Genomic DNA, 25,165 nt, shown 5'->3' with positions numbered 1-25,165 from the left:
TCCTGCAGCTCAAGCTTCACAGTGAATTTTTCCTCCATTCCAGCAAAGGAGCATACTTTTGGAAACATTCCCCAGGCAGAGAATTCCCTATAGAGATTGTCCGTATCACTTCTGCATCAGCCAAAGGGCAGGCAGCAGCAGATTCATGAAGGCATTCCCAGACTCTGCCAATCAGTTTAACAAGAGGATGAAAATTAACAGTTTTGAGTGACTGTTCAGACCCCTAGAATCACCTTCTCTGACATTACTGCAATTTGCATAATAAAAAGTGCAGCACAGTTTTAGCATATCTGTCTCTGAATACACAGTACTATTAACCCTACGAACAAATCAAATGAGAAGTGCAAGCACTGACAAGCCTAGATAAGAGCCTCCTATACAACACAGCAGGTCCTACAGTCTTGCAATATGCTTCTCCTACTGGACCACAGCTCCACTTAAAAACAAAGAAAAAACAACAATTTTATTCCCTATGTTAGGCTGCATCCCCCCCCATCCTTCTTTTTTAAGCTTGATTTAAAAAGCTTTCTATCTGCTAGTCAGTCTATCCTCCTTCAATAACCATAAGTCAATAACCTTCAATAACCATAAGCCAATTTTGACTAGATTGGTTTGTCAAGTTCAAGAACAAATCCCCCTCCCCCAAATCAGTACTCTTATTTAGGAAGAGACAGCAAGAACTACTTATTTTAATCAATATATTTATTGATTAAATAATATCCCCCAAGCAAACACCCCATCCAGCACATTGTCTCTTGCTCAGTGGGAAAGTCAGTGCAGGAAGAGAACAGGGGCATAACAGTGATGAGATCAGGTGTTCAGGTGACAGAAGACATGCATCAGTAGGAAACTGGGCTTGATTATGTCTGCTGCTCATAAAGCAGCTTGTTTCTGCTGTGAATTTTAATAATAATTAGGAAAAAGGAATCAATTTAGATACTGAGTATCAAAACAAGATTACCACATACCATACTTCTTGCGTATTTCATCATGCTTCAGCTTTCTTTCATGTTTCCTGCAACAAATAAAGGCATCAGAAGAACATTCAGACTGTTTTGAGCTGTAAGCAAAATATAATTACATCTGGAAGAGACGACAGCATTTTTTACATTAGCATGCAATTACAAATTTCAAAACAGTCATATTTATCAGTTATATATCTTATCTTTCTATATACACTTTATGTATCTATAAGATTCCCTATAACTTCTCACTAATCAATAATGTCAAAATAAGATATATTTGCAAGCATAAAGAAAAAATTGGTTTTTTATATATATATAAGTAATGTGTCCACATATATGTACACATACAGACACAGAGGTATTCATCTATACATAAGAAGCAAGGCGCAATATTGGAAGATTCCCTAATGCTTTCCAGCAGGGAGCACAATGGTAAAATTTAGCTCTGAATACAGTGTGCTTCAGAATCCTAATTCAATATAATAGGTCTCAAGATAAAAGGTATATTACTGTTTTGTTTAAGCAGTACAGCAACTGTAAGTGAAAGCTACTAGTTTCTAAAATCCAGCATGGCATCCAGGCAGAGAATAAATTAAAATATTGTGCTATATAAAAATTGGATACCTCTATGTTGTCTAATCATAAGACTGTTTAAGACTATGTAATATTGCCAAACTTTAATTATTCACATAAACCAAGTGTCTGACAAGTCAATTTCTTATTCCCCTTCTTCCCCTCCCCTTTGCAAAGGTGAAGGTGGAAAAATGAAGGAATTTTAAATGGAAATTGTTCCATCATTCCTCAGATAATTTTCCTATATTTCAAAGGGAACATGTATTTTGCTTAGTTTAAAAACAAACAAAAAAGCTTCTACACAACTGTTTCACTAGGATGATCCAGGATCCATATATTTTGAGGAAAGGACATAGAATTTGGCAAAACAATGTTCCTCTAACATGAAAAAAACCACACTGTTTGTTGCCCCTATCAAAATTCAACCCAGTTAGACAAGTTGTGACTTTCACCTGATTCTAATTTGCACATATTCAGCAGAAAGCTGTTAAGCACTGACAGCTTAATTCACCAAAGATCCCATCTGCCCTATGCATATTCCACCTCCAAACAATTCCTACTGCTAATCAGATCCTGTGTGTCCTCAGAAGCAATTATCCTGCTTCCTACAGAGCTGAAGGGCTGAACCGACCTTTCCCTGCAACTGCACTTCTGGAAAGCATGCAGATAAAGCATGATGAAAAAACCAAGCAAGAAAGACTGACTCAAAACCTTCCACTACAATTTCCCCAAGATACTGATCTCCCTTATATCCCTTTCCACTATTCCGCCCAGGCAGCATAGGAAACAAAGCAACCTGGCCAAACTGCAAGAGGAGGAGGAACTGGGGAATCAGGGTGATGAAGTGAAATTCATGTAGAGGAGGAAAGTCAGGACTGAGAGGATGAAAAGAACAGGAAGAAGAGGAGCCAAGTTTACCTACTGATGGTAACGTGACCACAGGATTCCTGCTTTCTGTGTTGCATGAGAGGAAGACATTGTATGAGGCAAGGGATCTCAGGAACAGAACAGATTCTTCTTAAAGCAGCCTTCTCCTGAATAAAGCCAGTCCTTATTTCTGTATAGTTTCCAAGTGATATTATGGGACCTGAAACTAGTTTTTTTTACTGGTAGTACTAATGGCATGTTCTTCATTGTTTTGCATACCCTGTCTGAAATAATGGAGACTCACTGCTGCAGTTTCAACTGAAATCTCAGTACTTCAGCAGTCAGTCTGAATCTGCCCTGAACACAGAAAGCACTAGGTATCTGCCTAAGAAGGGGGGGGAGAGGGGAATCGGGCTGTGTAGGCTTTAAACCTCAGAAGAACTTTAGGATACTTCCCTAGGCTATTCAAAACAAACCAAACATCTAAAATTCTTACACTGTTTAAGTTTGAAGGGTAAAACCATTAATATTTGTGAAACATTTGAACTTTGACAGGCAGCCACAACTATATCATATCACCTATGACAAAATCCTTGTACAGTAACTAAGGCTTAGGTATATCTGAGAAGAATCAGACAATTCTGAACAGGCAGTCACTGAATCAGCCACCCAGAGGTGGCTTGCTGCACCATTCACATCTTACATTACGATCAACTGAAGTCACCTTACAGTCAGAGTTGGTTCTGTTTCTTAATACTACTGCTATTACTCCATCTTCTGTATGCTAAGTTCTTGGCTCTTCATGCAAGTTGTCCCCACTGCTGTAAACTGAGAAAGTATTTTTCCTAATACTAACAATTCACATCATAGTTTTCCATACTTGGTTCTTCACAAATGAACTGCAATCCCTTCTTTCCCTGTCCCTCCTCCTTGTTCTCCCTTACCAGTAACACTACCAAATTATACTTGACAGTTTATCTCATTCAAGATCTCATTGCTTTTCATTGGTTTATCAGCTTCCAACATATAATCATGGTTTATAAATTATATAAATCTAATATATAGATGTACCATGCATTTGCAGCTGTAGATAATTAAATGAGTGTACAGAAAAAGACTCACTACTTGATGCTATGTTTAAAAATGATTTTTCATGTTAGGGATGACATGAAGTCAAATAAAGGACTAAAGCTATGCAATTTAGTATGACCTGTTTTCCTTCAGTATTAGTCAAAAACTGAATTCCAGGTTTCCTTCCCCTCCTGCCCCTCACTATAAGTGCAAACTCTACATATCATCAGTGATTTTCAACCTTCTCAGTGATGTGACAGCTAGTTTTTTCTTCCTTTTGAAGACAAGAGGAGTGCCAACGTCATTACCCTTACTCTTCACTCTCAGTCATCTAGGTATTCCAAAAGGTACTTCCTAAGTATCCATAATAAACTGAATTTTAACACAAATTTTAAATAAAGCAGACTTTTGCTGTGTACCTGAAAAGCCAGAAAATACTAGGTGCTCCAAGGATCTTGAAGCTTGCAAAAAAAAAAAATCACATGCTATGCAACTTGTGTTGCCTTACTTTGTTTTTACCATTCACTAATGGAACCATGAAATGAAGCTCAGGCTAGTCCCATTCTCCTTCCATTGCCAACTGATCTGAACAGCTATATACGAGATAGCTGTATCCCACAGAAAAGAAATATAAGGTGACAGGAAAAAAAAAAAAGACAGACACAAGGTCAATGCTGTGCCTATTTTCCTCCCACACTATTTATCTGAATATCTATCCAGCTCTTTTCAGAAACTATGTGAAAACTTCACCAGTTGTAGAAAGCAAAGATCACACAGCACAATACAGTGTTTTCCTCTGCAGTTTGCTGGTCAAAAATGGGTCATTGAGACTATTAGTCTGTTCTACAGCCAGCAATTCGTCCTCCTAAGGACTTACAGGAAGCAAGCAGTGGGTAGGTTGAAGTGTTCTGGTTGCTGGAAGTGGCCTACTCCTCATGTTTTCCTCATGACTCAACCAATCCCTCCCCAGCCACACAATAACTATGCATGTTTAGAACATGGGAAATACCCCAGGGCTGCTGCTAAGCTCTCTCCTGCAATCAGAACAGTTTGTTTCACAGACACACTCCTGAGACAAGCTAGAAGAGAGGGCTGCTGCTTTAAGGCTGCAGCAATCATTCTGGTGGAACAGTCTGCTCCCAGCAGTCCTTGTTCCTAGGCTTAATTCAGGAATGGAATTGGTCTTAGCTCTGTGTTGCTAATTGCCTGATGCGACACCACTTACTCTGTGTGCACACAGAAAACCCTACACTCCAGAAGTATCAGACTTCCTACAGACTAACTGTACCAAGAATTTAAAGTCAATACACAACTCACAGTGGAAAGGTTATGGTACACAATCAACACCTGTGCATTGGTCATGAGCCTTTGCTTTATTATAAACATAAGTGTTGATTTAACTGAACAATGTAGCATATTAAGGATGTACATTTCACCACAACAAGGCACATGGTTTTGACATACAACAAAATGTTGATATTCCTCACGGAATCCCTTCTCTTTAGAAGAGAACAAAAGCATTATAGGATAAGCATCACCTTCACACTAGCACTCTGCCTATTGTGCCGTGACTAGTTAGAAGTGGATTAACAGGTGGAAAATTTCCCTTTTTCTGATCCACTGCAAGTCTTCAACATCACTTATCTGAGAAACTGCGTGGTATGACTACGCATGAGCATAGTTCCTAAACTGGCCACCTATTTCTTACCCTTCTATGCACATTCAGGTATGACACTTTCAGCTCATGAATTAAGACGTTTATGAAAACAAATTTGCATCCATTCTCTTCTCAGATAAAGTTTGACACTACCTTGTAATGGTGAAAAGGGGAAGTATTGCTTTCTACTCTGTCCCCAAATAAATGCTTTCTTTGCTTTTCTCCCATCCCTGGATTCATGCTGTCCTTGCATCCTGTGGATCCCAGCAATCTTATGGATACATGCTGAGACTGTTCACTGAACTCATCCAACAGAATAAAAAAACCTCAAAAACCCCACAGAAACATGAATAGCTTTCTGCAAAATAAATTTGGCATAGCATAAAGCTAAGGAACGTTGTGCCTTGGGCATGAAAGAAAACTAAGAATGCTGCTTCCATCAGCAGCTCGCAGTTACATCAGAAGTAGAATGCCTTTACACACAATCTAAAAGGTTAAATTACCATTAGACTTAAAAATATATATTTTCAAAACAGTAATTTTAGCTCAGCTACACTAGGAGACATCTAATTCTCATCTTCCCTCTGCAGAAAGTTACCTTTAAGCTTATACTTTCCTAAATAAGTACAAATGCAGAATACACATTACTGCAACAGTAACTCTGAAAAATAAAATTTTGCAGAACAAAGACAATTCAGTAAGTTTAAAAGCTACTAAACCGTATTACACAGCTAGCAGAAATATGAAATAGATCTATTAAACTGCCAATATGTAATAACTCTAAAAAACCCCAAAGTCACAAAAACAAAACTAACCATCCAAGCTTTGAACTAAGTCAAGCTCTGAAAAATTCTTTCTTGCTAAACATCCCCATTGTATCCTATTCTAATTCTTTCTATTGCCAACAAGTTTAGGAATTTTGTATAAGGCAAAGGATCAATTTAACCCATTACAAAAGAATCTAATCTGCTTCCTAATATCACAATGCCTGCTTCGGAGCCATAACCATTGTCATATTCAGGGCAAACAGTTGCTGTATTTGCTTATATAACCTGGCAGTTCAGAATCAGAACACACATTTGCATGGAGTTAAGACGAGCAATTCTCCCAGCTCCTGCCAGTCAGAGACATGAGCAACAGTGGTACATCTGTAAGAGAACCTTACTGGTTCTCACTTTTGTGCCTAGTCAGAAATGTAACATGTTTGAGCAAACCAAGCATTTTGCCCACCTACCTCGTCTTCTTATGCACATTTGTAATAGAGAAACTTAATGTCTTCATGCAAAAGCTCACCAAGTGGTCTCATCTGGAAGTATGCCTTGCTCCCTGCAGTCCCTGCTCATATTAACAATGAGTCTGAGTTCAGGAGAAAACAGCAGGCACCAGCAAGGCAGTGAAGGTTCCTACTTAGCAGCTGAGTATTTAAAGAACATAACCAGGAAGTGGCAAACCTAGGATCAATTTCCTTGACAGCCTATGGGGATTCAAACCCACACCTGACAGCTCCAAGCCTAGCATTAGTTTGGTTAGGACCCTCCTGTTGTCTTGCTGAAGCTAATTCACTGTTAATTTCCAAAATAAAGACCATGAAAGGAAGTATGATTCAAAAGGTACACTGGGCTTGTACCAGGTATCATTGTCCTACCTATAAAAACTGTTTATCTAAGGAATAATGTAAAAACTATGAAGAGTCACTGGAGAACTAAGCTATAAAAACCTACATCTGAAGGAATGCTGTTCTCACTGAGCAGCACTGTATAACTGCTGACTCTTGCACTTCTTTCTACACCATGCTACAGCTTTAACAGAAAGGATGGAAATGTGGAATTAAGTTTAAAGTGAGATCTGAGCCAAAGTTTTCCATTTCCTGAGCAAGATTTCTAGTAGGTATCTCACTATCAACTTCTCTGCCTTTCCCAGCCAGATTTTAAAAGAAGAACCAGTTACCAAATGAATTCAAAAAGTGGGTTTTGCCTCTGAATCCCAGCCTCGCTTAGACATTAAACTCATGCCACAGACAGGCAGCAGTCCAGGAGAGACTAGGCAAGACTTCAGATACATCTCTGCTGTTTGCTCTTGGCTGGCACAGAGCACTTGTACCTGCCACAGTGAGCATCAACCTATTCACTCCCTGTTCACTTATGGAAATACAGGCTCCTAATCAGGTTCGCAGATCTCACAATAAGCACCGTTTTGTAAAAACCTGACATTGCCATGTCTAACTCCATAATGCCTCTTTTAGTACTCCGTGTATTCTTTCGAAGGGCAGAATATTCCTATATCACCAGGAAGTGTATAGCTATATATCAAGCAGTCAAGACTTACCTCTGAAGAGACTGTAGTCTTCGTTCCTCTCTCTTTCTAGCTAGCCGTTCTTCTTCTTCATCTGGTCTACTAGAAAAGTAAGGAGGGAAGGAAAACATAAGAGGAAGAAAAAGCAATTTCAGTGTTAGGCAATCCCTGTTTAGTCATTTGACTTATTTTCAAAAAGGATTTATAGTCTGAACTGAGATACTTCACAGCTGTGTAAAATTTCATTGCTGAATAAGTGTAATTGACAAATTTGTAGAACTACCCTTTCACATTTTATAATACCCAAATGCTTCACCCACTGTAGCATTGTGCACTTCAGACTCCACAGGACAATTTAAAGTCTCTTAGGAAAAGGTTGAAGACTGTTCCAGAAGCAGGAGTCCTACTTGCCATTTTCCTCACACGTCACACCCCATTTTAGAGTAAGCGTACTGCACATGCATAGTTAAGTCCATTGTTGCCCCCTGGAAGAAGATTGATGGTTCATAGCCTTTGATGCCAGAACAATTTATCTTTCCAACAACCATCACTATCCAATCTCAAGTTGCCCCCAGGAAAGCAGTCTCCATGAACTGTCTTGGCAGCTGCCTTCCCTGTTCTGGAATGAGCAATGATTTACCTGAGCGCATCAGCTGTGTGATTCTGGGAAATGCTGAGCCTACACAGTACATCCAAGCTGTGCATGTGCAGATATGCTCTACTGAATGCATGCACTTAAGCTTTGTGACCTGCCTTGGAGAAAGCTCAGCTTCACTTTGCCATCAGATACACAATATAAGAATTGTAGAACTCTAAATCAAATGCCAAACAATATTTATTTGTCTGGGTTTTTCTTCTGACAGAATTAATGACAATTCTTCAGGATTAGTGAATGGACATCTGCCATGCTTTTCCAGGTGCTAATCCTTTCTCAAATTGAATGCACTATCTGAAGATGTTCAATATGAATATTTACAATATTAACACATGTACCAATAGAGAAATGGATAGTTATAGTACCACACATCTGCAGCAACCAACATACAAGTTAAGCAAGAGTGACATCCAGTGGTTAATTATAGCATGTCAAATGTTTTAACAGATACAAAACTCACAAATACCAGAATTGGAAATCTGAACTCAATTTTTCCATCTGCTCAATCAGTCCATACATGTCTTTGAACATCTTAGTCATTTAAATACAATCCAGTAATTCAGAATCCATGTAATGTTTTACATACAAATTCTCTAGTTCCTCCTTTTTTGTTTCCATACAAAGAGTTAGAAAAATCTTGGGGGAGTTTAGCAGCAGGAAACACATACAACAGGTCACCTTTACTCGAAAACTATGTTAGACCCTTTTTTAAAACTAATCAATTTCCCATATTAGCATGTCCAGGAAGACTAGAAGCTCCCATTCTTGGGCATCCTTCTGCAAAACTAGTTTATTGAAGACTCCAGTGTCTTATAACTATGTAATAGTTACTCACTTCACACTGGTGTTGCAAAATACAAACCCACCAAATCAGTAAAATGCTGGTATAGGACTCAGAAAATATATTTCTTCCCTATAATTAAAAGCAGCATTAAATATCTTCTGATTTCTAGACACTTTGAAGGAATTGAGTTTTTCTTCAAAACTCAGAAAGTCTGAAATTATAAAAATTTTTAAAAGGGGTTGTTAAACAGAAGAAGTTCAAGAGAGTCTATTTAGTATAGTTTCATGAAAAGTTGTATCTCAAGTACATGCAACCAGACTTTTAAAGTCCAAACACAGGATAAAAATAATGAACTGAAACAATGCACCAATAGTCCTAGGATTCCTGTGGCAGGGATGGACTCAGGTGAGCCAGCTACATTACTGATGTGGCGATTAATGCACCTAAGTACTCTCTGCATTCAAGGAAAATTTAAGTGCTGGCTTCTTAAACATTGAAACCCCACAGCTTAAAAATTCCCAGAAGGAATACTGATGCTTCTGCAAAACAAGGTTACACCTGAGATCTGAGACAATACATGTAAGAAGCCAGTAAAATAGATCTAATACTACATTTCTACAAATTTTCCTTCCCCCAATTCATTAAAAAAAGTTTCTTTTGTGGAACAGGAGTCCCCAAACTGAGGGAGCAGACAAAAATAATTCCTGCTGAGAATCAGTGGGTTTAAAGCCAGTAATATATCAGGCTCCAGTGTAATAATACATTCTGAATCCTCCTGAAATAAGCTGGACCCCACTCTGACAAGGCCTTTAAATCCTCTGAGTGTCAGAAGATTAAGCTTGACACCTTTGGAGTTCTGGCATAAGATGACTCTCAACTAACCCTCTATTTTTGGAATTAGATGTTACAGTACTGATTGACGACTTAGCTACTAAAACTGAAGTCTGGCACAAATCTCTCTCTTCACAGGAATCAAGGTTCATTTGTTGGCATGTCAGCCACAGGGGCCTACTCAGTTCTTCTGCAGAGGAAGTTGGCAGATCTTACATAAAATCTAAAACAGTTCTATACATCTTCAGGGCTTATCAGCACAGGGCTAAAGAGTTATCAATTTTTGCACTAGGACAGATTTAGTAGACCAATCTACCAGCAGAAAAGGTGCATGCATCTTCCTCAGGGAAAAGAAAAGGGAATGACATGTTATTTACAATTGTTTTCTCCTTTTTTGAAAGCCACAGATATACCTTATTTCTCTGGCTTGAAGGTCAGCACTAAACACTGTACAGCTGCATATATTCTTTAAAAGAACAGCCCTCAAACAAGAACAATGAATTACATATACTTGAGTATAGAAATTATTTCAGATCAAGAAATAAGGTCCACATTTTGTTCACATGAGTAGCACTCAAGGACAAAAGGAACAGAGCTAGCTGAAACTACACTGTCCAGAAACCTGAGCTGAGTGACACAAGGAAGCATATTGTGCTGTCCCAATAAACAAGGCTTTCCAGGTGTTTCATTAGGGAATAAGCACTGATCAGTTCCCATGGAAGCACTGGCTTACCTATTTTAGCTGCTCATCAACTATTTCCCTCCCTTTGAAGGATATTAGCCAATTAAAGAAGTAAGCCAGTAGGAAAAAAAAAGGAGAAGTTTTACAAGTCCTCCAAGATCTAAAACACACTTACTTTTCGCAGTATTACTTTACTTGAAAATAAGCCAGTCTCTCTTAATATCTTAGAGCAAAAAAGTATCATCTTACATTTAGAATATTTTGTTGCATTGGCAAAGACAGCTAATCACTTAGATACTGACTGTCTGCTGACAGATCCTAGAGCAAACTCTGAAGCATGGATACCAAGTGCTGTGGGACATTGTCGCTCCAGTTACTTGTTACCCACCTGGTCCCTTTTTGCTGTACCATGAGCTTGCCTTGAAGGAAATTATTTGTTCTGTTATCACAAGAAGCAAGTATTTATTTGGCCACTGAAATATTTCATGTCCAATCTTAATAAGGAACTGTACAATGTAGAAGTGTAGAAGAACATAAAGAACATATCTGTGATGCTACCACTAATACAATCACTTCAGTGTCATTCCAGCATCAATTCTAGTGTCATACTGCCTGTCAATAAACACCTCTTTTTTTTATTGTCTCTCAAACAAATAAAACAAAATGACCAAAATTGCTTCCAACAAAAAGATTCTTAGTATATTGGAGAGTGAAAATTGTAGGTAGGTAGGGAAGACTAGCACCCAAAGTTAGTAAAGGAAACAAATATATGTATTTACCTCCTGGAACGCCTTCTGCAGTAACAGCAGTAACAGCAACAGACTGCTGTGGACACCAGAATGAGTCCAGCTACTACAGCCATGGCAATAATTAAAGCCTCAAAGTTTACTGAAAAATATGAATATATTCAACTTGTTAGACTCCAGCATTAACATTTGTCTTTCTGATAATTCTTCCCCTCCTTCCCAAGCGTTTTTTCACCTCTGTATGAAAAAAAAATAAAATCAAAGCCACAGTTCTGTGCAACTACCCCAGTTAAAACTCACGATGTCACATTAGAATTTTGCTACTATGCATAATCACACCAAACAGACATTAAGTAAAATTGCTCTCTACATATACCAAATTATTAAAAGCCATCCTGTAATACTTTATATATCTACTGGTGTGATTCCACAGTTCTGTCCTCCCAATCACAACCTTAGCCAACGTACAGTACATACAAAAAAGTCATATAGATGCAGCATCAGTGTACACACATTACATGTAGCAGTTAGAGAAAGACTAAAATAAAATAAGACAACAATATCAGAGGATTTGAAGGAGCCAATATAAAACTCTCCATAAAACTTTCTAAGTCATCTTCTATGTCCAAAGAGAATAATCTTCTACATCCAAAGAGTGATTAATAAATGGGGGTGGGGGGGTGTGTGTGTGTATTATTTTAACTGCATACACTATAACAACTGTAGCTGCATCAGAAACCTGATGTCCTGGAAAAGAGTGAGACCCAAGAAGAAAGGAAACAGGGGTGATATAAGCAACACTATAGACACAACTTTGAGGAGTTTTATTTAAAGGACCTAACAAAGGACAAAATTAAGTCAGTCAGGGAAGTTGTATCAACAAAGATAATAAAAACTAAACACCTCTCCACACACATACCCCACACTGTCTATTTTAAAGCATGATGGGGAGGGGGCAGGGAAGTTGTCTCCTCCTCTCTCCCACATAAATCCCTCTGAACTCTGCCAGATTCAGCAGCTTTATGCTGCTGCAGTAACACAAAGTAGCTGCACATGCACTTTTTACTGCTTCAGGGTACTAGTGATAAGACAGTCAAATTTCGCAAGTGAAGTTCAGAGGGTCTGTCCTCTCAGATCACATGCACAAGGCAAAGAGTCTGTTACTTCTCTACAGATCTCACCAATTCACATCTGGCCAAGGAATATACTTAACAGATCTTGCCAGAGATTAGATCCCAGGAAACATTTTTGCTTGTGTGTTATAATTTACTGGGTACAGTTTATAATAATACATAGTTTCTAGTTACAATACACAAGTAAATCCTGAACATGTAAATTTTGAAAGTAACACATTTTACCATACCACATTTCTCATTCCGTTACTCCCCTACAAGTTACAAGCAATTAAATATGCTTCATTCTGTGAAGTAAAAACTTTTGGGTTTAATCTCCATTTAATTTTTTTAAAGTATATATTTACTTTTCTAAATGCCATTTAATTGAAGCAAAAAATATATTTTGAACCTATTAACAAAGTGCAGAAAAAGATTCTCAGTTTTCAGTCTGCATTACTGTCTCCACTATCCATTTCATTTGCTTATTAATTGTATTGTTTTCATGAATAAACTACTTTGTATTACATTGCTTCTATACGGTTCTTTTTTCTTCACTGCTGGTTAATAATCTGTCAACATGTTTTATTCCGTAAAAATTGTAACTGGAAGCCAGTCATTTGTTTTTGACTTTGAGCTGCAACATTCAGCTTCATTTTCAGCAACACTGAGCCAAAACTCATCTCTTCATTTTATTTGCAAAAAGGAAAAACACCACCACACTCACAAGGTAATTAGTTTTCCTGCTGTGTCTGAAGGGGACAGTCTCAATAAGACTAATGTGTCCCCATGGCATGTTGCAGCATATAATTCGTAAAAAAATCTATTAAGGAAATGCATATGTGGATTTTTTGGTTGTGGTTTTGGTTTTCTTTTTCCACTTTTACCTTTTTCACTGAGAATGTGCTCCATTCTCTGTTTAAGCTACCTTCAATCTAGAAATACAAATGGCACCAAAGCTAGAAGCCATTTCTATAGCAGGAGTAAACTGCCAAGAACACCAGCAGGAGTAAACACCAAGAACACTGATACTTAATATCAGTAGATACCAGTAATCACTGCTTTGCAAAAGGACACAGCACAAATGCATTTCCATTGTGGGTGTGGCTGGGACAGAGTTAACTTTCTTCACAGCAGCTAGTATCATGCTGTGTTTTGGATTTCTGGCTAAAACAGTGCTGATAACATACCAATGTTTTGGCTGTTGCTGAACAGGCTTGAAGAGCATCAAGATTTTCTCTCCCCACCTGCCCTGTTCCCCCAAGTGAGTAGGGCTGGAGGTAGGCAAGAGATCAGATAGGTCAGGAGGGGACACTGCCAGAACACCTGACCCAAACTGGCCAAAGGGATATTCCACACCATATAATACCATGATCAGCAATAAAACCCGAAGTAAAGGAAAAAAGTGGAGGGAGTATCTGGCTTCCAAGGTGACTACTGTCTGGGGACTGGCTGGGCATCAGTCTGCCTGTGGGAGGTGGCAAGTGATTTCCTTTGCTTGGGGTTTTTTTTTTTCCTCTCCCCATTTTTCCTTCACCTATTAAACTGTCTTTACCTCAATCCATGAGTTTTCTTACTTTTGTTCTTCCTATTTTCTTCCCCATCCCACTGGGGCCAGAGGAGGGAGGGAGCAAGCAGCTGTGTGGGTACTTAGCTGTTGGCAGGAGTCAACCCACCACACTTCCAGAAAAAAGTTTGCTTAACAGTTCATAGTAACAGCATTTACTATAATATTGAAAGCCCAATTTCCTTAAAAGTGTGCCTTACCAGTGAAATGATATAACTTCTGTAGCTCTAAAAATAACTCCAAAAGTCTAACCATAAATGCTTTCTCTCACAAAACAAAACAGAGTCCTTCTTGTAAGAACAAAGAATTGTTAAAGTTCTCCTGTACTGTCCAATCTAGTCCCTCGGTCTGCAGGGATTATATGAAGTGGTAGCGTTCAGAAACCTGCACCTTCTATCTCTGCTACTCTCATTTAAAGACTACTCCATAATCTCACTGCTTTAAGTGTGATACATTTCTTCTAATTTAGAGTTAACATAGTCACTGATAGTTATCCCCACTTGTTTTTGTCCTTTAGCCTCCTGGTGTTCATGAGCAAATACATAGAAAGCAGCAAGCCTTTGTTTTGCTGGACTGAAGATGTAGTCTTATTTCATATAACAAGCTTTCCAATGTCTTATTTGTTCTCTGTTCCAGTCTATTCTGAATTTAGATCTGTATACACAGTATTGCACAAATAGCTCCAAAGATTTTGCCCCAATGGCAGCATATGCACTGTACTGTACTTTATAATACAAAATGCAAAGCAAAAGGAAATCTAAGAACAATGAAATGATGCAGCACTACAATCTACAGTGGCATGCTGCAGCTTCCTTTTTAACCTTAACTGCATTGCCTTCAGTACCCACAGACCACACTGTCTTTTCAGTTGTTTAAGCAAAAACAGCATTCAAGAATTTTTGGGTGGCTCCATTCCTGTGGTATTGGTTCACTGCTGCCACTGGAATATACTAGAAAAAACTGTGGATGTAGGCATATCATCCAACATTTTAAGTTTTTTAAAGAGTAAGAATGGTTGCCCTTTGTCAACAGGCAGTGATCTTAATTCTTAGTCCCTCAGAAGTATGGTTTAAGAAACAGGTGAATCCTGACTACATACATAAAATACTCTGAACATTCCAACATCACTGGTTCCCAGTCTAGACTTTAGCATCAACAGAACTTCACTACACAGTAAATGTTTTAAAGCCATTGGACCAGCATAACTATCCTGGCTGTTCACAAAGAACCCTTAGCAATGACTGTTTTGTAAGATTAGGGATCATGGTTTCAAATCATAAGCACTGCCTCCTCCTCCCACCCCTCCAAATAAATTAGCAGGAAACAGCTCTAGTAAGCTTTAGTCTTACTTTAATCTAATCATACTCATAAATAATTCTCTACAGCAAAAGTAAAATTAGTACCTACTCCAGCAAACTCCCCATCGAGCATTTGAGAGTGAACATAACGAAGATGGTGGAAGAATGCTTCTTACAGGGTAATCAAGACAAGTGTTGTTGGTGTAACACCAAAGGCACTGTGCAAAAGAAAAATAAAAAAACAAATTATTGATCTTCAAAAACAGTTTACAGTTTAGTGCTCCTCTCCACAGACAGAGTTCTTAAGTGCATACAGCACTGTACAGTTATATTGAAGGTGCTTTGTAGTACAAAACCTACAGAAGTCCTGGTACAATTCTTAAGTAAGCCTAAACTGAATTGTGAATAAGTACATTTTGTACTTATAGGTAATAAAGGCAATATTTAAACTAGCCTGGAAATATTTGGGAACATATTGAGGTACTCTGTATACTTGAGGATAAAATGGCTTTGGGTTTAGAATTACTGAAATTAACAACAAACACAAAACCAGAAAGCCAACTGTTCAGAATTTTAAAACACCTGGTATCTTTGATGATTACAAATACACTTATAATCTTACTTCAGCCCTGTATTTGACTATTAACAGAAAGAAAAAAAATAATGAACCCTTACAATTCTACAGGATGTTTTGCTGCAAGGTAATAAAAGATACAGCCTTATCCAATCTGTGTTGCAAAGTACATTGGGTACCTTAATTGTGCACACTTACATATCTGGATATTTTTAAAATTTAAAATTCCTTACATGTATTATAGTTACAATACCAGCACAACATTTCTGCTTTTTATGTCACCTAAGCATCAAGCTTAAGTTTTGTTTTTCATCTGTTAAAATAGGTACTCATTCAAAATTCCTTTACCACACAACTCAACCAGTGAAGTAGTTTTGGATGACAGTAAAAGGAATCCTTGACAGAACAGGTTTTTTTAGGATTCATTCCAGAAAGAGCTCATCCAGGAACTATGCTTTATCTAACAGTACTATCAAGAACATCTCTGTCATACATCCTCAATTGCACAAAGTCTGTTATCTTGCTCTAAAGGATTAGAAAATGTTAAATACAAAGGAAACCATTTGTAGTAGATTCTGCTCTCTTGAAACAAGTGAAGAAAGAGACAAGAAAAGTTTATTCATATTTTGTAGTTGGTAGACTGTACAAGACAAACATACCCATAAAGACAAATGAACAACAATAACTGAGAAGGCAGAATAATCTTTGCAAAAAAACTGCCCTCCTAAATGTTAATTTTAATCCAAGGATGTTAGATAAGAACATGTTTATTTTTGTTGGATCAATTATTTAATAAGAATTAACAGTTCAAAAGTAATGACTAATAGGGGGCAAACTAAAAGTCTTTGTTAAATTTGTTTGAATGTAACGTTGACCCTGTTTTGAGTAGGAGGCTGGACTACATGTCTCATGAGGTGTCTTCTAACCTGAATGACTCTATACTGCTGGTGACAACTAGGAGCACAGAAAGGTCAACTATATTGCTCTGATGGAGACTACTGCCTGTAACTATTAAAAATGTGTGTAGCCCAAAAGGCAATACCTGGTACAGCTACTGATTGGTACAGAGGCTGAAGTAAGAAAATATTTCAACTGACTCATTCCCAATGCTAAAAATTGAGCTAACTGTAAAAATCAAGTTAGAAAAAAGAAAAAAGCCTAAACACCCAAGGCTGAAACATTTCCTTAACTTCGATTCTCATCTATATAACCTAAAAACAAAGACTGAAAAGATTTTTTAGAGGTAAATCATATATCCTTTGCAGAGTATGCTAGGAACCATATTCACACTCTGACAGATATCACTGACTTTATTTTAGTAGAGTCTCACATGGATAATGAAGTGCAACATCATTAATGCAGTCCACACTCATTTTAAGAACACATTCTCAGTATTAAGAGATAAGATAGCAACTACAAACACAAAACTAATGCTTCTTCCTCTATAATCAGATAGATGTATGCAAGTTATCCCCACCTTTCCTTCAGAAAAAATTGGCTATATTTATTGATCATATAATTTCCTATAGCTGTTCTTAAGCTTCTTTTTTTTTAATGCCTCCCTTGCCTAAAATCCACTTACCACAAGCATTTAGATTCCATACATTTGTTATTAGGACAAAGATGAGAATGACAAAAATAAATAGCTGAGGGGAAAAGTGTGTTGGTAGACTACTCAGAAGTTAAAAGTGAGACTTCGGAAAATTCTCCAGAATGCTGAGGCTCTACACATGCACACAGATTCTAAAATGTAGTCCTACCTTTAACTAGTGCTTGCATTACGTATTATGTCTTACACCATGTCATATGGAGTTAGAAACATGGAGAGAAAACTCTCTCAAGATGTTAATCAATAGATATTTACACATTATCTGGTAACAGATAAAATTCTCTAATATTAATACACCTGGTAATCTGCTAGCCATAGCAGTAAATATGTCTTCAAAGTAAATAAATTGAATTTCAGGATTCAGCAGCTCTAATCAAACCCCTTACGTGTTATTTTTTACTGTACCATATTGTAAGGAATAAGACGAAATGCAACAGCATATCTATAAAATTACCACTCAGAACTCATTGATAAAAATCACAAGAAAATAGGTATTCATGAACTCTAAAGGCCAACCCAAAAGACCAACCCAATTATAATTATGATAAACAAAATCTGAGCATTTTGAATTATAATTCTATTTAACTGAACTAAATTACTACCTTTTAGGGTTTGTTTGGAATTGGTTTTATCTATTCACCAAATGTTTAATTTTCATTTTTATCTGCTGCTGCTATCTATGTTATCACCAATATGAAAACCTGTTTTTTTTTTCTACTGAAGCAGTTAAAGTAACTTCAGCAATTCTTTGCTTTCACAAATGCTAATGGCTTTGTTCTGTAGCCTTTTTTTTTTAATGTATGTGCGAATTGTCTGAATGAAGTCTAAACTCCTTTCTTCAGGGTTAACACTGATGCTATTGAAGCAGTTGCCTTGAATCATCCATCATTCTGTCACCAAAACAAGCCTGGACACTGTCACTGGTTTGACAGATTCTGAAAATAATGTATCTACAACTCTGTTAGTGTCTTCAGTACACAAACATAGCCAAAGGATTTATTTCTCTCACAAGGTGAACACATTCCTCTCAGGTTAACAGAAGTTGTGCTCATGTATCTGTGGCAGCACTTATTTGAAGTGACAGTCACACCAGTGGTAGGTGCTGAACATTTCATCTTCAATGACCCGTATTTTCCATTTTCTACTTTATACTTTGAAGATGAAGAGTTCTTTACACAATGATGTGCTTATGACAACAAATATACAGGTTTGACAACACACAATAACCACATCAATATAAGGCAATTAATATTTTTCCATTTAAAAAGCCAAAAGATGCATAAGACAAGCATAAAACAGGAAAGTTTAGATATTTCTCAATTTCCCCTACCGAAAGAGTTTTGCAGTAACTTATGTAACTTAAATACTCATTAAATATTTCTTTTCAGTGACATCGGAAGTTAGAATTCAAAACAATCTCTCACTTTAAATATGGAAGTTTCTTCTGCTCTGCAGGGATAGACACCTTTGCATACTTATCACTATCCTTATTGTGGAGCTAAAAAGGTTTTGAGCAAAGAACAGAGAAACAAATTCTATTGTTTTAAATGTCTGCCTTACTGCAATCTCATTGGAAATCTTTGCTACCAGAATGGAGATCTAGCCTGGCAGTCTTAAGCACTTACAGTCTGATGCAGTCAGTGGAGGGGCCAACATATCTGAACATCTACAAAGCACTCATACAGTCTGTCTCAGTTAAATGCATTGCTTGGGGCATCTCCAGAGAAAGGCATTTCTAGTTTATTTACATTAATTTCCCAGTTCTCCTATTCAGCATACAAGAAATACAAGGCATTTTAGCCACACAAGATTTAGTTTATCTAGCCCTTGTATAAGATGGAAATTTAAATAAGCGCTGCTTGCAAAATGAGGACGAGTCTAACATCAACTCACAGCAACATCTAACAACAATATCAACTCACTCAGCTGCGCTGTGAAAGCACTGAGCACACGCTGAAACTAGAAGCCTGGATTCTACACTGTCCATCCTCTCCAGACAAAGCAGAGAAATACCTTGAGTGACCAAATCATGGAGCAACCCTGGCAAAGCAAAAGCACACTGGCACATCACATGCGAGTGTGACAGAGGCGAAGCAGCACACCTGTTGACCCTACCATTTAAATAAGAACAGAGACTTCCTCTTAAGGGTAGTTTGACTAGATTCACCATTAAAAACAAAACAAAACCCCCAACAAACAGCCAAACCAACTCCAACAATCTGACTTCATATTAAATGGAAAAAAAAAAACCCAGACAAAAAAAAAAATCACCAAATTATCAGTCAAAAAGGATGTTAAAAATCTTACCGAAACATTTTTCAGACATTCTTCACAGGACCTCTGGGAAAACTCTGAACAGGCTAGAAAAAAAAAAACAAAACACACAGAGATTATATATTTTTCTTCAGTAACATCAGCACTTAACACAATATTTAGCTTTTTATTTTTTCTACTTCTAGAAACAAGCAACAATTTTGATCAAAGCAATGAAAGTTCAGTATATCCATTCCAGGAGAACTGTAGCAAACAGAGATACAAAGCATTTAAGTTTGACCTCTGACATAGTTAGGGAAACAATTTAAGCCTACTTGTAACTTCAATTTGCTTTGTCCAAGGACAACCTGGGAGAAAAAAAAACCACAAGAGCCTCCCTGTATCTCTGCTGAAGTTCTAAGACTTTTACACTTCCATTTAGAGAACATTCCAAGTTTTGCAGCTTTTGAAGCCTAGCAAAGGCTGACCTTCATGTAGGGTTTCTCCCCCTTCCATAGATATTAACCTTTTTCTGGGGAAAATGTTTAAGAACACAAAGCTCTCCAAATAACATGATTTTAAATAACACTTAAACAATATTTCCAAACATAGGACACACAGTTATTTTGTTCAGAGGTCAACAAGAACTCTGACAGAAGTTTGAAAATCCAAGTGATGTGGAAGGCATTAATTAATATTTTCTTTGGATTTTAAAAAACATCTTCTATCCTAAAAAAAGAAAATATTTACTGGTGTTCACATTCCCAGAGGATTCCAGCCAAAGGCTATGACTTTCATTTAGAAGTATTGCATGCTTATCATCTTAACACTGGTCTTTTTTATCCACAACGTAGACATAATTTGCCACCCACAGGACCATGTACATGCCATAGATGAACCTTGGCCTAGATGAACTACTTGACAGATGAGAGGGAGTTTCCTCTTCTGGTCTGAACATGGATCTTCTTCCAATTATTGTCATTCCTATGATAATTTTTAATATTATTTAATGAAACTAACTTTTGATGCCCTTAATAACATGCTTGAACTCGGTCAGCCCTGAATTGGTCAGACAGTTGGACTAGATGATCATTGTCGGTCCCTTCCAACTGAAATAGCCTAAGTCCATTCTAAATTATTTCCACATATATCATAAATATGAGTGCAGAATCTCTCTGAATCAGGAATACAATTCCACTTTTAATGAATAACAGTGTATTAGTCATAAGCAGTTATCTATTTGACCTAAATTCTTGGCATGTTTTGGGATAACTACATATTTCAATATTCTCTTTTCATAATTCAATATTATACCTTTCTGGTACTAATTCTTAACACTAAATGCATTTTATGTACCAGTATATTTAGTTTTAATATACTGGTTTAGAAAAAACACTTACTAGTTTATCCATTACCAATTAACATTGGTACTAGTACCAGTTAACTGAGAAACAGCCTAAGCGCTAGGGTCCATATACCAATTCATGAAAAAAACCATGAAAAGCAGATTTAGAAATAGTTCTCAGTTTAAACTCAAAAATTTTCAAATGGAATTATGCCACATGGAACACCACCATGCTTATTATAAAAATACTTCATTATATTTTCAATTTAAGATTTAACACACCTAAACAAATCAGCTTTCTGAACATGAACAAGGTATGGTCAGAAGCTTGCAAGTACATGAAAGACTTCTAAAAACATGGTTTAGGTTACATTTTCAGTAACTGAATCATCTACAGCAAAATGAAGAAATGTAATGTTCCTTAGATTCTTATCAAAGGAGGTAATCTCACAAGCTTTTCATGCTATTTGTCTTCTTTAACTGCCTTCCTACCAGCATATTATAGTAGATAACATATATTGACATACAACCAAAAGACTGGGGCTTAAATGATAAAAAAAATTAGACTTCTATTATTTATGTTTATTCTAAAAAACAGTATAGAAGAGTCTTAATGAAAAATACTTCAAAATATATCATCACAACATACTTCCCAAAAATCAAAACATCTTTATGTACTGCTGTTACAAAATTAACATTACCATGAGCAATTAAAAAAATATTTTTTTCCATTCTGCTTTATATATTTCTCTGGGTCACATAACTTACAAAGATATACATATTTCCCACCAGTTATGGTGTTCTCCACAAGAACAGAGAATAGAACAACACACCTCTCAAACTGAAAAAGAAGAAAAACCCAACCAGCCAACCCCTCCAATCCACCTTGCTAAAGCAGTATGTGTACCAGCACACCAAACAAAAAAAGACTTTGAATTTTTTTTATTCAAAAGGATATCAAGTTGACAATCTCCCTCTAATATGTCATGGGACTACTATATTATCTTTACCAGGGGAAAAAAAAATTTGAGCCATCGCACCACTACCAACAATAATCCACACTGTATTTTAAACAGTATTTATCGAGCATAACCATTCCTTCTACATTGGCATATAACATCAGCATTAATCATCTAACATGCAATAAAATGATAAATCATTCTTACATACCAAGCCTGGTTTACCAAGCAGTGGAAGCATTACTTTGATAAGTGGTGTAACTTTTCCCAACACCTTGTACAGAATGAACTGTAGCTGTATGCAGATTATACTCTCACTAGATAACAAAAAGCTATCACTGTTCATGCACTATTTTTTTATGACTAGAATTCTGCCCATACATACAGGAATTGTACTATAGTTAATTATACACAAATTATCTGTATGACCTCACTTTCTAGGAGACACACTCATGGACGAGGATAACTGCACAAATACAGAACAAAGGCTGTTCCTCCACAAAATACAGGTGAAAGAACAGCACTGACAATAAAGCTCTATTTTGTTTAAAAACAGCTTTCCCCTTTCCAATATGTATATGTGCATGAAGGTAGCATATGCAGAGATATATATGTTTTGGGTTTTTTTTTAAAGGAAGACAGCGCTCTATACTAGCATACAATAAGGACTGAGGACTGCTATACAACCTTAAGATCAGTGACTCTGGGGGCGGGGGGGGGCTCTTACTATTCCACTGAAAAAAACAAAGTGAGACTGCTCAGTCAGAAACCTTTCAACACCTACACTAAGCTTCTTCATAGCTAGTTTATTTTAATGTGTTCTCTGCCCTCATTCTCAGGACAACACTATTCTTCAACTTAAACAGTTGTTCCCTCCTACTGGCATAAGAGTACTTTCAACCAAGTACTCTTATTCCCCCTCAGCCTTCCTTCTGCTCCAGCAAGTAAAGCCATACTTTTCTAGGTATTTTTTCAATCAGGGAAAAATACAACCTTTGTAGCCCTGCTTTGTGCTAGTCCAACTCTGTTGAACGCAGGTGCTGAACTTGCAGAATATTTAAACAGGATGGCATACAAGGTCCCACAGTCTTGCAGAACTACTGTAAAACTGCCATCTCTCTCTTCACAAAAGCATCACTTCAGTAACTGATATGCATCCAATAGTCAACAAGTCTACCTCCCTACTTTTTTCCAACTATTTTAATTTAAGATTAAAATTATAATACTAATCATATGGCATAACAATCCATTTTTTACTTTTCACTTTATTCTTATTTCTAATATTTATTCTTTAAAGGTCACCCACATCTTTCTGCATAGTATCATGATCCTCCATATCAACAACCAACTTTGCGTCATGAGCAAAGTGCTAAACTCACATAACAATAACAGTATGTGAAAAGTTCTTTTCTAGGGAATCCATAAGCAACTCCACTACCAATTCAGCCTGATTTTTGGCTCCAACCAAACCCTCTGGTTTCACCTATGTTTCTCAGAACTACTAGAAAGACACTGATTAACTTGCAGTTGTTAGCAGGTCTACCTTTTATTCCTTCCTCTGAGAAACACTGACAGTTCCCTTGCTCTTCTGCCTCAAGTTAGTTGTCTCACAAAGTTGGATACCTCCTGTTCGAATATAGACCCTTCCATAAAAGAAGTGAAACACCTCAAATTGGACTCTAAAAACACGTGCCAACATCCACTCGAGATACCCTAATTTAATGTAAACTAACTCGACATGTACCTTTCTGGTCACAGCTGCTAATGGCAACCAAATTTAAGGACGAGCTTCACCAACTGCTTTCCAAAAGCAGCTATGAGATAAACGATTCCAACAGAGCAAACAGGATGGCAAGAATATCACCGCCAGCTTCTCCTTCCAAGACACATTCCTCAACATCAGTCAGGGCAGAGAAAACCTAGGCGATTGCCGTCTCCTTGCAGCAAAACTCCCGATAACCCCACGGCCCCACAAGCCAGCCAGCAGTACAAGCCCTCCTGCCATCGCCCCTTCCTTTGGCCGGAATCTTGAAGCCAGCCTCTCGGGAGCAGGCTGCCTGTCCTGTCCCAGCAGTGGCGAGGGAGGGCAGCCGAGCCGGAAGCCGCACGGGCGGCTGCCCTCCCGCCACACGGAACCAGCCTGGTCCGAGGGAGGGGATGAGGACTAAGGCAAACCCCCAGAGCGCCGCCAACTCTCCAGAAGGCGTTCCCGGGCGGCGCTCGGCGCCTGCAGGCCTCGGGGCGAGCAGAGGCCTCTGCCCGTCCCTCCCGCCGTGTCCCCCGCAGCCCTGCTCAGGGGAGAGCGCGGCCCTCCAGGGAGAAACACCGCGGGAAGGCCCCACAGTCCGCACCCCCGGGCGAGCCCCTCCGCGGGGAGGAAGGAAACGGCTACGCGCTGCCCCACGGCTCCTCGCCCCTCTCTTACCCTGCACCGGTGCTGGCGGAGCCGTGGCGGTGAGGTACGCCAGCCCCACCCCGGCGCGGCCCCACACCAGCGCCAAGCCCAGCAGCCACAGCCGCGGCGCCTCCATCGCGGCGCCGGCCACGGGCCGCGCTCGCATCAGGAACAGACGGCGCGCAGGCGCCAACGGCCCCTAGCGGGGGGCGGGGTCAGGGCGTGTGGCGGGCGGAGGCAGCGCGTCTCACAGCGGGCCGGCCGTGGGTCGCGGAGCGGGGAGCCGGCTTTATAGGCCGGGGTCTCGCCCTGCAGGCGCCGGGATTGGGTGTTTCACCTTCCGTGAGCTCCCGGTGCGGGCGGCCTGCGCTGGGTGTGCCTGTGGTGTCAGCGTCCCTTTGGCCACCTGTGCGAGCGGCCGAGCTATGGCTGCGAGTCACTCACAGTCATTTGTAGGCTCAGTTCTGTGATATAGCAGGCCTTTTTCCCCTCCCTCAAGGCTTATTCTTCTTTTGATTTGACTCTCTTTTTTCCTTTCTTTGCTGTGTGGACTCTTCCGGTCCCTGTGAGGGCAGGGGGGAGGCGAGGATCCCTTGCCCTGTCTCCTGCTTGCTGGTGACTTTCAGTGAGGATGGCCAGCAGGCTGCCAAAGCCAGTAGAGCCAACAAAGGTACCGCAAGTCAGGGCTGGCCAGAGAAGGGAATAAAGAGACGGAGGCAAATGTGAAAATTTGCCATGACCTTCCCATTTTAAAAGGTTAGTGAGCTGTTGGTTTTCTGCCGTGACCCACCTCTTAGGGCCTTGCAGAAGCATGTAGTGCTCTTTGAAGTGCCCAGCGGTAGACAAAACACCCAGACAGGGCTGCAAGATATGACACGGGAATGAAAGAAACAGACCCCAAGCCCTCTGAGATGGCAGGGGAACGACGCA

At 38.7% G+C, this 25,165-nt stretch overlaps 1 protein-coding gene across 1 annotated transcript in view; it reads right to left on the bottom strand.

Annotated features, from left to right (window-relative positions):
• PTTG1IP2 (PTTG1IP family member 2) overlaps positions 1 to 24,419 on the bottom strand; it is a 31,957-nt gene extending 7,538 nt beyond the window's left edge. The window contains exons 1-6 of the mRNA XM_075492796.1: positions 24,266 to 24,419; positions 19,591 to 19,643; positions 15,210 to 15,318; positions 11,157 to 11,265; positions 7,459 to 7,527; positions 969 to 1,015 (exon numbers count right to left, since the gene is read on the bottom strand). Of these exons, the coding sequence (XP_075348911.1) occupies positions 969 to 1,015; positions 7,459 to 7,527; positions 11,157 to 11,265; positions 15,210 to 15,318; positions 19,591 to 19,643; positions 24,266 to 24,401 (523 nt within the window). The 5' untranslated portion in view covers positions 24,402 to 24,419. The remainder of the gene's footprint in view (positions 1 to 968; positions 1,016 to 7,458; positions 7,528 to 11,156; positions 11,266 to 15,209; positions 15,319 to 19,590; positions 19,644 to 24,265) is intronic.
• Between the last annotated feature and the right edge of the window lie 746 nt (positions 24,420 to 25,165).

The sequence above is a fragment of the Mycteria americana genome, chromosome 2 (assembly GCF_035582795.1).
Source record: "Mycteria americana isolate JAX WOST 10 ecotype Jacksonville Zoo and Gardens chromosome 2, USCA_MyAme_1.0, whole genome shotgun sequence".
Classification (NCBI taxonomy): Eukaryota; Metazoa; Chordata; class Aves; order Ciconiiformes; family Ciconiidae; genus Mycteria; species Mycteria americana.
This window is presented reverse-complemented; position numbering and strand designations above follow the sequence as displayed.